The following is a 14889-nucleotide window of genomic DNA, read 5'->3' as shown; positions in this document are numbered from 1 at the left end:
GATCACATCCTGAATTTAGGAACATATGCTGAATGAACTCATCTCGGGTTATAGTAATGTACCAAATAAGCTTCTCCCTGATCCGACATATCAACCAATACTGACTTGTTCATGCAGTCAACCAACAGGTGCCTGTTGTGTTAAAATGAACCCTGAGACAGGTGATAATGCAAGGTATGAGGTAATATTAAGCCGGCCAACAGCTGGTGTTGACAGAGAAGTCGGGTGAACACAGAGATACATGTATGTCCTTAAGTCAATGTTTTGATTTCAAAATTTGTGAGAAATTTGAGTGGCTGGCTTCTTCAGTGACTGTAATTCATGTGTAATTGGACATTATCAACAATTGTCAAAAATATATTAATTTTGTGACAATTACTTAGAACACAATCTTTATGTTCAAAAAAACTATCAATTTCATTTCCTTTATGGTAACATTGGCCGTGTCTGATTACACGCCATGGATCTGTGAACACTGTCACTTTTCTACACCTTGAAACCTACAGGCAGATAGTACAACATGGCAGTTAGCTCAGTAATTGTAAATAATATAGGCAATTATAACAGCTCTTGGTGTGCAAAGTAAATAGGTCCTGTGATGTTCTCACAAGAAGGTAAACACTTGTGAAAGAGGGCTGGCAGAAATGTGTCAATAGTTGGCTAATCACAGAGAAGCTGTAGGGACATTCAAGGAGTTAACAAAAGAATCACTTCAAGACTGGGCTCACATCAAATGGTTTGTAAGGCCACTATGGTCTCAATAGGCAAACAGACCATTGTTCCTGCCTTCTAATCCACCAGTGTACAACGCCAACCACCCAGCCTGTCATCCTCACTTAATGACTGCTCCTCCTCACAAAAGCACCAAATATAGATCTGTCGACGCTTCAGAAAGCAGACCATGTTTCTGTTCAATGCCCGTGTTTCTACACCAGGCTCAATCCTTTCTGTCTATAGTTCTGATTGGTCTTCTGTACACTTTTTCACTGCTTGTCCTTGTGCATGTGGTCAAGCATCAGCCTTGCTGTGTTGTGGGCGGTTAAGTGTATGGGTGAGTGGTCCTGTAGTAAAAACAGGGGCCATTGTCCCGTTACTCTGTTCTACAAGCTCTGACTTTGTCACTACCACAAACTCCATTGTCAGCTCCCTCTTAACTGTTTCCAAAGCAGCTTTACTCTGAGTCGCCTTGACGATTGTCTGCATTGTCTAGATGATTGCAGTCTATAGAATCTAGATAGAGCCTCAGTCTCTCTTTTGTTGAAAATTTCCACTGGTACAGAAAGGCCGGGTTTTGTAGAGAAATAACAACCAGGAGGAATTTGGCTGATGGGCCGCGTGCGACTGACAAGATGTCTTTATCTCAGAGAATAGCTTGTTACCTTTGTAACAGATAGTTCTCTGGGTGAATAAGCTGGCATCAGGGTAAAGCAGAGAGACAACAGCATTTTCTCACAAAACAGACACCAACTCACCCTGAGCATTCAGAGAACTACAGATTTTAGATAAGCGTGTACTTGTTGACTGATTCACCAGTCACCTTCTGACGAATACTGGATTCAACCAGGACAGCAAATTCATCCTGACAACCTCCTTATTAATTATAACCATAGCTAAATGCAACCCACTAAAAAAGAAATGAAAGCTATTTATAAAGAAACTTATGCAACAAAAACAAACAGAATAATATAATAAAAAATGATAAAGAAAAATTAATAAATTATAAAAAAAGTCATATGCAAGTTACAACTACAATGTCAGAAGTGCATGAAGAAGTCATTTTATTTCTGAACTATTGTTAATACTAAAACTATGTAAGCTCAATAATTCTCTTTTATATTGATATTTTTGTCTGTATTTATATTATCCTTGGCCGTTAGGGGGAAGGTCTGCCAGCAACCTCCGGATGGTCATGGGTTTTCTTCGGGCTCTGCCCGGTTTTCTCCCACCATGATGCTGGCCGCTGTCGTATAAGTGAAATATTTCTGAGTACAGCATAAAGCAACAATCAAATAAATAAATATATTATCTTTTTTTGTTAATCTAACTTGAAAACTTTACCAAAACATGGCTGAACATCTTAATTTTGTAATTGGCAGATAATGCTTTACACTGATCTCGCTACTTGCTCATCAGTCAGCCTGGGGTGACATGTGACAGCCAGCTAGTCTCTAACAAAGCCGTATCAATCGCACCTAGTGGCCCTACACCACAAACAGATAACTAATCATAACAGACACAAATTGGGCTTTTTACAGGGGAACTAATTTGAGGATTACAACCTCTAATTTGATGACATTAATGCTAAATAAAGAAACAGATGGACTGGAAGTTACAAATGGTTATCTGACTATTTGAGATGAGAAGTTGTTTATACTGTGGCCTAATCACAGTGGGAAGAATTCAAAAAGTCTCTGACACATGCATTTATTATTCCTTAATTGTCTTCGCACTTTCACATAGATCCCAAACTCACCTTACAGCATTTTACAGTTTCTGTAATACACACTGCAGTTTTTGTAATACATATTTTAGTACAGTTTTTGTAAACCATATTACACTTTCTTTAATACATAAATGTGATCTTTCATTTGTCTTTAGTTTGCAGATGTGTTGTAAAAATAGCTATGTATTTGTTGATTTTTTTTGGAAAATTACATGTATTCAGCAAAACACCAGAAAGAGAAACATTGAGATCCTCATCATGTGCCACCTGCACGTGTCTGATGAGCTTATTGGAAAACAAAAATGACAAACCCTACGCAGATTATCTGAGAAATAAGCCAATTGGTTGTACCGCTTAAGAAGCGCATGTGTACAAGTCAGTGAGCTGCATTTGAGGAAGCCTGTATTAAAGTATGAGGGAAGTTAGAGCAGTGTTATGTACTGGTTCCCACTCAACAATCCCCTGTGCAGCTGTGATGAGCTCGAGACTCCAATTAGAGCCGTCCATCCCAACGACCCTGTCAGCCGTGGCCTCGTAGCCAGCGGGACAGAGTTAAGAGATTACACTCACCCACTAACTAATGGATTAGCACGCCACAGTCCTGCCAACAACTCTGGCCCAACTTTTTGTGGCCACTTTTTATCCAGTTTTCTTCTGTTTAGTTCTTCAATCTCTTCTCCCTTAACCCAAATCTTAAGCACGTGAAAAAATTAACCAACAATTTAAACTTTATTATTATGTTTATTACTTTGGCCCATTTGCCAATGAAAGCCTTGATTTAATTTTTTTACCTGTCCGTGAGTGACAGCAGCTTAAGGCATATGCTTGTGTGGGTGTAGAGTATACAAGTATATGTTAAAAGCAAGATTTCTTCAAACCTTAAATTTTCCGCCTTCGAATGAAACTGTAGTCATTACTTTTAATATCTGACTACAGATTTCCAACATTGTAACAAGGTGTTTTATTTATGTCTGTTAAATCTTCCAGATTTTACTAAAAAATTTTGACATTTCTTTGTGAAATATATTAATGACTTGTTAATAACAGCAATAAAATGTCTTATTACGACCTGCCTGCATTTGAGCAATGTGGCCTGCTTGGGTTTTTTTCCTTCTAATCATTCCCCAATTTGGCAATTTCATCCTGTGACAATCCTAATAAGTTCTTACCAGAATGTAACAAAACTTCAAAGAGATATGGTGGATTTCTATCACAGAATTTATGACTGAATACCAGCACAATACCGGCAAAGTGATACCTGCTGATGAAGTAGTTTTGTCTTCCATGCTGTGCTAATTCACCATCAGAAATTACATTTGTTTGATACATTGAAAGACGATGACTGCGACACCTGAGGTTCAACACTCAATCTTCAAACTACCAATCAAGTAATACAATAAAACAAAATTTCATGAAGTCAGACGATTTGAATGTGTTGTGCTTACCTGCTATCTGATGTGGTGTAGCCACAGTTTGTTCCACTGTGGGTGGGGAATGACGCCTGTTCCTTACATGACCCCGTTGACATGACGGACTCCTTCCCTGAGCTGGTTGAGCACGCTGACCCACTGGGGGAGGGCATGTGCTCGTAGGGAGCGCTGATGAACGATTTCTCTGTGTAGCTGGGATATTTGGCAGAAACACTGTTTGATGGTTGTTTTGGAGTGTCCACATGAACACAAGGTTTACAACAATCGGTGTTCTTCTCCGTCTTAACTTTCATGTAAGGATTCACTGCAGATATCAAGAAGAATGGACATGTCAAACTCCAAAATAAAATAAAATGCCATGAAAATGTGTCAACTAAAACTTTAACATCTTAAGACTACAGATCTCTTGAAAAACTATACTGGAGCAGAAACAAATCAAAGAAAAAAGAAAAAAAAAGCTGGATCAAAAACATGACATAAAATCCACATAAAAGAGATTATTGTGGTATTTTTCCACAGCCAATATATCTAACAGGAAGTCCAAAACACATATCTGTGATAAGTAAGTGCTATACTTCGAACTGAATAATCAGCAAGGTAGGAATGGAGATAAAGTTGCATAGAGAGGACTGAAGCAATAAAGCAGCTCAGTGGTGGGCCATTACACAGGTAAGGAGGCCATCATTAGAAAAGCTTTCCACCACTGTTAACGGAGAGCTTCTCCAGGGGTGCCTTTTAACGACACAACCATCTTCAGCCATAAATTACCTCCAATTCTGCTGAGGTGTAATCCCAGACTAGGGCACCTTTGGTTACTGCCCCTGTGTAATGGTCAGGTGCTCTTATTAAAGTGCTACAGCGACGGGTTATTAAGACTTCTGCAATGATGCACTTGCACAGATCTTTACATGGACATCTGACAGTTTCTAATGATAGTGTAATTCAGTACTACAATGGTGACCGAAGTGCCAACAATTTACCACTTCAAGAAGAAAAGCAAAGAGGACATTGCAAAGAAAATGAAGCTTAAAAATATTACACCTCATCAACATAAATAAACTACCAAACATATGCTAACCTCTTTAAACACACAAATTTCTGACATGGCACACAACTGTGTAACTAATGGTCTACAATGAACTTCAGTAGCAACCCTAATTCATTATCTCAATTAGGTACAATTTTGTCCAAGAGGAAATAACTTTATCAGGTGTAGAATAATATTTTCCCGGCAGTTAAAAGATACAATTAAAGCATTTGGTTTGATAGAAGATAATCATATGATAGCTCAGATTCTAGTTATGATGGGGAGGGATGTTGAACAGCCTATTCACTACACTGTTCCACTAACGAGTTTCACACTTTTGTCAGCAGGGCACCTTTACCTCCAGGAAATTTTTCACACTTACATTCAGATATTAATAACTCTGCTAAACTTTATTAAAAATCCACACAATGCCCATAAAAGTACAAGTAGAAATAAAAGGCCGGCTCAGTCTGGTGCAATATCTGGTTAAACGTAGGTTAATCCAGGCATAGCATTGTCAATATCTCTGTTAACAGGAACTGATAATTACAATGCTCTGCCATTGTCTTGTCTTTGAAATGAGATCCAGGTAAGGTAGGCCTGCAATAAATGGACAGGAAAGACTGACACATATCAGGGCTGCTCCTAACAACAGCTTTACCATGTAATACATGCATAAATCATTTCGGCTCAGTGATTCGATTGAGTCGATTTCATGAAGTAATAGAGACTCGGGCTGGTTCACTAAGCACATTGTACGTTATACCTGGCTTTAACCACTGGCCCTGTACACCCGACTGTCCAGACTAGCCGTTCAGGTGGGGCCAGGGCGGCTGGGGAAATGGGAGGGGTGGCTGACTGAACATGTATGCCTGTACAACAACATGGTATTAATGAGTTTTTATCTGAAGCCTGGCATCCATGAACACTTCAGGTAGAAACAAAATCTCACCGAAAGTGTTTGTTTTCTTTCTTTTTTATCAATGACATTAGGCTGAACTCAAAGGGTGGTTAGATAAAAACAAAATTATGACCAATGAGATTAATAATGCAAACCATTAAAGTTGTTCAGAAAGACAATCTTGGTGCAAACACGGTTTTGCGTATTTATTTAATTTTTTTTTATGTAGCCAGAAATGATCCAATCCATTAGTATAGCGACCTTCAATGTGTATTGATGTAGTGTCAAAATGACTTAAAAACTGATACTGATTTATTCTGTGCTAAGTTTAAATGAATACTTATTACATTGAAGCAGAAAATTTCATAATGTCCTAGATCAGTTAAAGCAACTTGAGCAGACAGGCTGTATGATATAGAGCTGTCAACCTCCAACCCATGAAGCTGCTGAACATGACGTTCTATACAGGGCCAGTAAAGGGGCAGAAATGGGGAGAGAAAAAAAGGAAGAATACAAAGTTCCCGCGAGCTGGTCACGCCTGTGTCATTTTGCCGGGAGATAGAGAGTTGTTCAGATGACAATAGATAGCAGCAAGACACAATGTCGTCCGCGCCTAGAGCCTAATAGAAAGTCAATATGGGAGGAATTTATCAAGCCCGAAACCCTTCATAAACCCAGCTATGATTAATCTCATCTGTTGGCCGTAACTGAATTGCAGAGACGGGGCACAAAGCTCTGATTTGGCCTGTGTGTGTAGAAGGTCCCCTGGGAGAGAAGATCAGAACTCCCTTAAAACCCACCTACCCTTCATCAAGAACACAGCCACTTGCCCTCCACACGGCCATATGGCTGGAGCACTAATCAAACTGCTCATCTTTTACAGGGTTAGAACTAACAAAACTCTAATCATCTGTACTTGTCACTATCGCTGGTGGTGATACTGACAAATCCCAATATAAACTTATTTGATCAACATGCCAAGAACACTTACTCTAATCTTTGCGTCAAAAAGAAAAACATAAATTTAAGATACTTTATTATTGTAAAAATCACCTCAGTTTTTGACATCTTGATTTTAATTTATGAGATACATTAATTTAAGCAAAAATTAGCCTTATTAATTATTTTAAATATGAGTCAGTCTTATTAATTATTTTTAATTAATTTCACTCTTACTTTACTGGATAGATCTTTATATCTTCACAAAAAAAAAAACACTTTGTTCATTAAGTGCATATTTAAAAACCATGTCTTTAAATAACGTTTGATCCCAGATACAATTATTTTGTTGTCTTTATTTGATTGGTGTATTACGCCTTACTCCAGAACATTTCACTTGTTCATTCAATGCATATACCATTGAACAGAACCACATGTATTTATCTGTACTTCTTCATTTCAGGTTCAAGGAACTAATCGCCTATATACAAGTAGTTTTTGTCTCAAAAAACCCTCAATCATAAAAAGACAATGAAATGCCAAAAAAAAAAAAAAACTACAAAAAAAACCAATATTGTATGTTTCTGGGAAAAACTTCAAGGCTTACTTATACTTTAGAACTGAGGCTGTGTAAAGACATTTGTTTACAGCTCCCTGAGAAGAAGGAAAGTTTTACCTGAATTATTAATTAAGTAAGCTGAGAGAGCCAAACATAAATAAGAATGTCTTGATGTTAGCGGCAAATTAATTACCTAGCATGACGTAATAGTTATATAACACTGTTGAAGCCTGGATGTATTAAGGCTAAGACTTTTCAATGCTAACATAATATTAACACATAAAACGCCTGAACTATACGTCAGCCAGTGCAAAGAAAAATTACTGAATTCCTCAGAAAAAAAAAAAAAAAATGTAAAAAAGTGTGGGGGTGGGTTTCAACATGGGTGACATCAATACCTGTCCAGATCAGTCGAGTTTGACAAGGCGGCCTCTGAAGCTTGGTGACCCAAGCGTAGACGGACAGACAGAGACTAGAGCGGGCTAACTACCTGTTCTTACTCAGCTTCTATTACAGCCTCACTGATGACTGGCCATTTCAATTGACTACTCTCTAACAACAGGACAAATCTAAGCAAATGAGACCACTCTGAGGCTAATTCCATAGCCCAGGTCAGAGGTGAATGGAAATGTACATGTCATTAACTGGTAGAGGAAATTATTTGAAGTAGTAACCGTATTTTTAAATCCAGTCTTTTGTATTTAAAATTTGAGGACAATTTGAAAGTGAAATAAGCTGAGCAGATTGATAGATTTTGTGGCAAAACTTTAACCTTACCTTAATTAAGAAGTAAGCTCTGGATCATCCTTTATATTCAGCTGTTACCATGGACAGATGCTGTACAGCTGTGTTACATATAAATTGTTCCCCAAGATTTTATAAAGTCTGCGTACTGCTCAGTATTTTACACCTCACATCTTATTAAAATGGCCAATCAAATCGAGGAGAATGGGTTGAATGCCTGTGGACATATCTCAATGTGCACGGGCCAGACATCATGTGCAAAGCCATTTTAGAGATAAGGGCCCCAGGCAGGTATTTCCGAGGAGAAGTTAGCTGTCATCTTTCTGTTCTAATCCAGCCTAGAAGACCGAGACATTTGTCAAGGCTCTTAATCTAAGCACTGACCAGTACCCCTCTTCACTATCAATTTCATTAAAGGTAATTAGACAAAGTGGCAAATTCAAGCAGAACTAATTTTGTTTATTACATAGTTTGGACAATGCTAGCAAAGCCATCTTCAGGTTGGCAGCATATTAACTTCATTAGCCAGATCATCTTGCTCTGCCCCAAGTCAAATGAAAGCCTAATTTACAAAATCTTTCTTTTCCTGTCCAAACCACAGTCGGGCTTTGAGGCCTGACAGCACAGAGGTCATCGCCAGAATCGGACAGATTAGCACCAGACACTGACAGTTTGTGCCAGAGGTAATACACTACGCAATACCTCAGTTACATGCAAGCAAACCTATCCCCAAGTGATAGATTAAATGTTGGCTGGTTAGACATTGGAAGTGAGCCGTTCTTAACGAGATTTTCAACAGGTGTACTTATCAATACTTTCTCCCTCAAAAACGCCTTCATTAATTCGTTAAATACATCCCTAAATCCATCACAAACCCTTTAAAGTCTTTTTCAGCCATAAGTCAGAAAGTAGCTGGGTTTTTTTTTTTTTTTTTTTTTGACTGCATAGATATATCAGCACATAAAAGTTACACTAATATCTGTCACATTTTTCTTAAATATTATCGCAGTAATTAATTCTCATTGAGTAAGGCCATACAACTGTAATCTAACAAGTAGATGTTTAACTGAGTAAAATGATCTTAAATTGTGAATCATACACAAATATATCTGGCATACTTTCCTTGTGCTTTCCCTGTTTTCATGCCTCTTTCATTTCATATGCCATTTCTAGCCTCTGGTTAAATGTAGGTCTCAAATACCTTAGTCCAACTCTCAGAGAAACTTTTCCCACAGAAAAAAACTCTTAGTTTAGACAAAATATCAAACTTTATACAAAAAAGTCAGTGGAAAAAAGAACAAGCAGCAATGGAGAGTATTTTTCAGATTTTCCCTGGAAATTTCAGTTGGTCTTGTAAAGACTCCCGCCAGATGGAGAGGTAGGGTAGGGCTGGTGATTGTTGTAATGTCAATATTGTTTGTTTTTCTTGGGAATTTTATAGTTCTTGTGAGTTTTATCATACAATATCAATACAGAGAGCTGACAGAGTGGACCAGCGTACGATGTGATACAGGACTGACGGACAAAAGAGGCCAGGAATCTCAGCCCAGTGACAGGGGATTGTCAACTGACTTTTCACTTTCTCTTTAAACCAACAATAAAGGGTTGCCAAAGTCTGCACTCAGCTGTGGCACACCTACCTCTACACAGCATATTCCTCTATCATCCCAAGTCAATATTTGAGGACAAAACCCCTAAATCCGACTGCCTCTTCTAAAATCCATTATAATCATCCCAGAGTTATCCGATAGACTTCCCCTTAAGCTCTGATATAATCGTCACAAAACAACTTGTACACCACTTCCCGCTGGACAAAACACAATTCCTATTAATCTGAAAACACCCCCAGTAATTTCTCAAAACTACAACAACATTTCCTGCATAGCTTCCACGCGCTTTATCAGAAATGACAATGATAAGAATGTGATCTCGTTTCTTTACTTGATACATTGGCTGCCTATATAGGCCCATATCAAGCACTGTGGAGATGTCTAGGTGTAACAGAAAACGATATGGATACTGTAAAAAAATTCAGTATCCTAAATGACCTAAAATTTCGTAAATGACTAAGTTGCTCATTTTTCCAGATTGTAGGAGTTTTATTGATTTTAGAAAGCTGCTTTGAGAGGTCTGGGTTGATATCCTACTGAGAAAGTAAATTTTAGCACCAGAAGTAATGTCTCATGACATTTATTTGCCCCCAAAAATGGTGTTTTGCGGTGAAAATTTTAGGTCATTTAGGGTAAAGGCATCCTCCCAAAAAACATCATAAATTAAGAGTTGGCCTATATCCTTCTTTTTTGTAACATAATCAGAATCTATTACAAATGGAAAGCATTTATCTTATGTGTAAACCATGCAAGAAGAAAACCTTAGCATTTTATATAATTTGTCTAAAAATTTGTCAGTTACTGCTTCCAAACTAGAAGACATGAATCAAAGTGTCCTCACCTTGCATTTATGTAATAATTTAAAGATAAAACTGGAGACCAATACATAAAACTGACTAAACAAAGGTAAAATCCATGTAAATTTCCACCATTTACGTATATATTCCATGAAAGAAATTTTATGAAATTTCATGTTTTCTTCATGCAATAAGTTGACTAAAACCTAAGACTTAGTTCATATTTACAGGCATTTATCCATTCCAAATATATAACTCAACATTTTCAACTGTCACAAACAGATTTCCCAGAGTGCCTCCTGATTAATCTAGGGAACTCTATGACTTGGCCAATAACACACAAAACCATCTTGTACATATATTTGTACCTACTCAGGTGCCAAATACATCATCAAGCTTGACCCTGTTAGGTCCAAATTAACATGACAAGAAAATTAAACAAATCTATTATTGATCACTATGGAAACATATACTCCAGCCCCATTGGACCACAATTTGTTACCTGATGTCAGCCATGCTTTATAAGGCCAGATACAGTTACATGGAGAAAACGATCTCATAGTATTTTGAGAAAATAATGATTTAGAAACTTAGGATTACATTACCTTAAGTTTTCACAAGAATTCATCATTAACTCCAAAAATAAGACACCAAATAAATAGATAAAATAAGAGCAATCAGTTTTGAGGTGTATACACAAACCTTGTAAATTATCAAAATATTAATATTACACATGTGGACTGGTGAGAAACTTGTAACTCATATTTAGAGTTCCAGACATCCAAAAATTCTAAAGGTTTGAACAAAGAATTTTAAGATTTTTGAACACCGGTAGTTTACATTTCTGAACATTCATATGATTGAGGTTAAAGTTTTACTAGTATATCTTTTAATTATAACACAAGCAGGTGAAGCAGTAATTAAGTTACTGAATGTACTTCAAAGGCAAAAAAGATTCTATAGAGGGAAAACAAAGTAATTCCCTCATGTAAACATGTAATCTATCATCTATTTTCATCATTCCTTCTCACATCTGTAATATTATAAACTACATATTCATAATTACATACAAAATACCTGGGATTATTTCATCAAATATGTCTTCAATGCCTGTCATGGTAGAGAGAGGCATCCAGATTGAAGGTGTCCAGCCTGGGGTGAGAGGCCTCAAACAAGTGTCCGGTGACGACAAAGTGTGAGAAGTCAGATTCAGGACCCAGTGTCAACCTGGCAGCACTAAGACAATATGTACAGGCTGACTGGATCTTTGTCGTCCTGTACAGCACAATGCCGATAATTAAACGCCGATTCTCTAGTGTGGAACAAGTGAATCAAAGTTCACCGAGTTCATTAGCAGGTCAAGCCACAAGTAGTCCAAAATTTCATCAGTTGAAAAAAGTTCCACACTTTTATGAAACCCGTAATATTACATACAGGTTTGCTGAACTTTAAATTAAAGTTTCTGTCAGTTTGAAACCTGATGGACACAGACTTCCTTGAGACTGGCTTCCTAGACACGTGATGAAATAGTCACAAAGGATCTCTGGTAGTACCAAGGACTTTTAGAAGAATCACTAATGCTTAGAATCTGGCCCAACATTGTAGCCATTAACCTGTAACAGTTGTAACTGTTGTAAGAGCTGTGACAATGGCTTTAGATTTTTTTCCAAGAGAATTATTAACCGTATAAATGTCCTTTGATACAATTTGGCATAAGAGCTAGGTTAGACAACGGCAAAGTGAGAGACGTGCTGCTAAAGAGAACAAGCGCCAAACTCTCGCTGCCCTACAGGAACCTAATCCAGGAAACAACATGTGTGGAATGTGGACAACACAAGACTTCATCCCACAACTTTCTCAACTTTTGTTGCACGCCGAGGCTTCCCAGCAGCCAGTTGGCATTCTGACATCATGCTTTGTTTATTCACAGCCAGTTCTGTGGACAATACTGTTTAACAACAATGAGGGAAGCTCCCAGTACTAAAACATATGCCTGAGGGTTGAGGGGCAACAAGACAACTCAAGCAACCAATCAGAGCGAAGCGCATAGTCTAGCTCTGCGACAGTATTGAATGTTAAGTGCCACAGAATTTTAAACTGTTTATTCATCAAGCTGCAGACAATGGAGGGAGGAAGGTATCAAGCAGTCAGGGCAAACACCCGAGTTCATAGAGCAGCCTGTTGTAATCAATACCCTGCCATTCCAATTGACTACCGACTAGATGGTCCAGTGATGGCACATCATGGCTCCCAGGTTTATCACCATCCTCAACAATCAGCAGCCAATGCTCAAATTGATCCCACAATAAGATATTCCATGTCACAGCACAGATTTACATCATGAGTTATCACTGAGAACACCAAGGGCTGAGATGTCAGAATAGCCATTTCTGAAGAGGAATCCACTCAGACAGAGTTCTGGCGGGCTGGAGAAGCAAACATGGAGTTGTACGTGTAAAATAAACACTCTGATCCCCTTACAGATCCAACTAATTGCTCAAATTTGTCTAATTAGAGTCTTCAAACAAAGGTCACTGTGAGAGATTAGTGGTCAGAAATCAGGCTGGAATCTGGCCAGGGTTAGCCATTGAGTGGCCGCCCCATTCTGTTAGATGAAGATCTCATTAAACTAGCAAACACTTTCTTGACACAAGGCAGGGATTATCCCCAAAATCAGAAAACTCACTGACATTTAGGCTATGCAGCTGAAGTCAACGTGAAAAAATTAAAAGCACACAAAAGAGAAGAAAAATCCATATTCTAATATTTTAGGCAACTATAAATGTATATGTATTGGCTAAGACAACAAGGGAAAATATCATTTTGATGTCAGGTTAACCTCCCAAACAAGCAAAGCATTCACTACTAAAACTCAAACCTAACTGTTGTGAAAGTCTTTGAGAATAATCAACAAAATCACTGGGATGTCCTGGCAATCACTGAATTAGTTTTTCTATCATAAACTATGTGTGTTTATTGCTTAAAATGATATTTCTGTAGGCTAAAACAATTATCACAAAGCTGCATATTTATTTTATTTTAAGTAACAGTGTTTTCTAGATGCAGGACATTATGTAACTTTATTAGTTCTGGTTTCTTTCTTATCAACACTTTGTTTTTTCCTCTTCTCCAAGTGTTAGAAGAAGACACATTTGACATGGATTTTTTCCTATGTTAGGCAAGAGTCAAACAACTTTATCAGGCAAATCAACAGCTTTTTCCCAACTGTTTAAGTTTTCTAAAAACATGGTGATTTGCGTGAGTAAGACCTCGAGAGCTGGAAAGACGGCATGCTACGATTTCCAATATTACGTTAGAGTTACGCCGAGCGGATGAGAGGCACAATGATGACAAATACTCAGGCAGACACAGGAACGGAACCCGGTAGCAAAAGTATGCTCAAATACTCTAATAAAAAGATCTTTTCAAGTCACTTAATTAAGTGTCCTTAATTTTATTTCTCTCATCCATTCCTCATTTGTAAACAACTGATAGCTCATGAGTACATATTATGAACACTGACCATTTTTCAGCATGAATATACACATGTCGACACTTGGATATCCTCAGGCATATATCATTGTTTAACGGTTTAGAAAATGCTAACGACATTTAAAAATAAAGAAAAAAGAAAGAATTTTGATAACTACATTTTGAACTTGTAATCATCACCTATAGTTAAAAGGTAAATGTGGTTCTAATGAGGTGTGTGGGATATATTACAACCTTTCTCAGCTAACCAGAGTTTCTATTAGAGGCCAACATTTGATCACCAGCATTTGATCACCACCCTGGAGATCATTCTCTGTGCGTTCTTTTGACAATATTGAACTAAGCTCTTCACATACGACAAGGCCCCAACAGTTCTCTCTGTGTTGTTCCAACAATCAATGCCCAGCCTTTCGCAGCCTTGACACACACATATCTTAACTCATCACAGTTTCTACTGCTTTCTGCAACACTAAAAACTCAACAAACCTCTCAGCAAAATGTTACAGCTATGACATTTAGTGTAGGATATGTAACAGTATATCAATAAATCTCTTCACATTTTGTAATTTTGTGAAAATTGATCCGCAAGAAAAACATATTACACCATCAAAACTAGTCGGAAGGGGGAAAAAAAGGCAAAATATATATACGTCTGAGTCATCAAAGTGCGAATGCCAAAATACAAATTGCCCATCAGCATTGGAAAATTTCCCTCTACAATGGTGTGTCATCCAATAGGGTGGTGGCCACTCATCCCAGTTGTCTTACAAATACCATACCCCTTCATATGTAGGTAAGGATATGAATTTATAGACAAGACATAAATCTCAATCGGCATGATAAACAGTGATCCCGTTAGGGAATGGCAAAAGAGCTTTTCATTTCTGATCTTACAAGGGAGTCGTAACTCTTGTGTGGCTTGGTTACTGTTTGTTTCAAAACAAAGA

At 37.7% G+C, this 14889-nt stretch overlaps 1 protein-coding gene across 1 annotated transcript in view; it reads right to left on the bottom strand.

Moving 5' to 3' along the window:
* LOC135461288 (ETS translocation variant 1-like) overlaps nucleotides 1–14889 on the bottom strand; it is a 58278-nt gene that overhangs the window by 27300 nt on the left and 16089 nt on the right. The window contains 1 exon segment of the mRNA XM_064738300.1: nucleotides 3889–4177. Coding sequence (XP_064594370.1) covers nucleotides 3889–4177 — 289 coding nt within the window.

The sequence above is a fragment of the Liolophura sinensis genome, chromosome 1 (assembly GCF_032854445.1).
Source record: "Liolophura sinensis isolate JHLJ2023 chromosome 1, CUHK_Ljap_v2, whole genome shotgun sequence".
Taxonomy (NCBI): Eukaryota; Metazoa; Mollusca; class Polyplacophora; order Chitonida; family Chitonidae; genus Liolophura; species Liolophura sinensis.
Note: the sequence above shows the minus strand (reverse complement) of the source record. Positions and strands in the feature narration are given on the sequence as shown.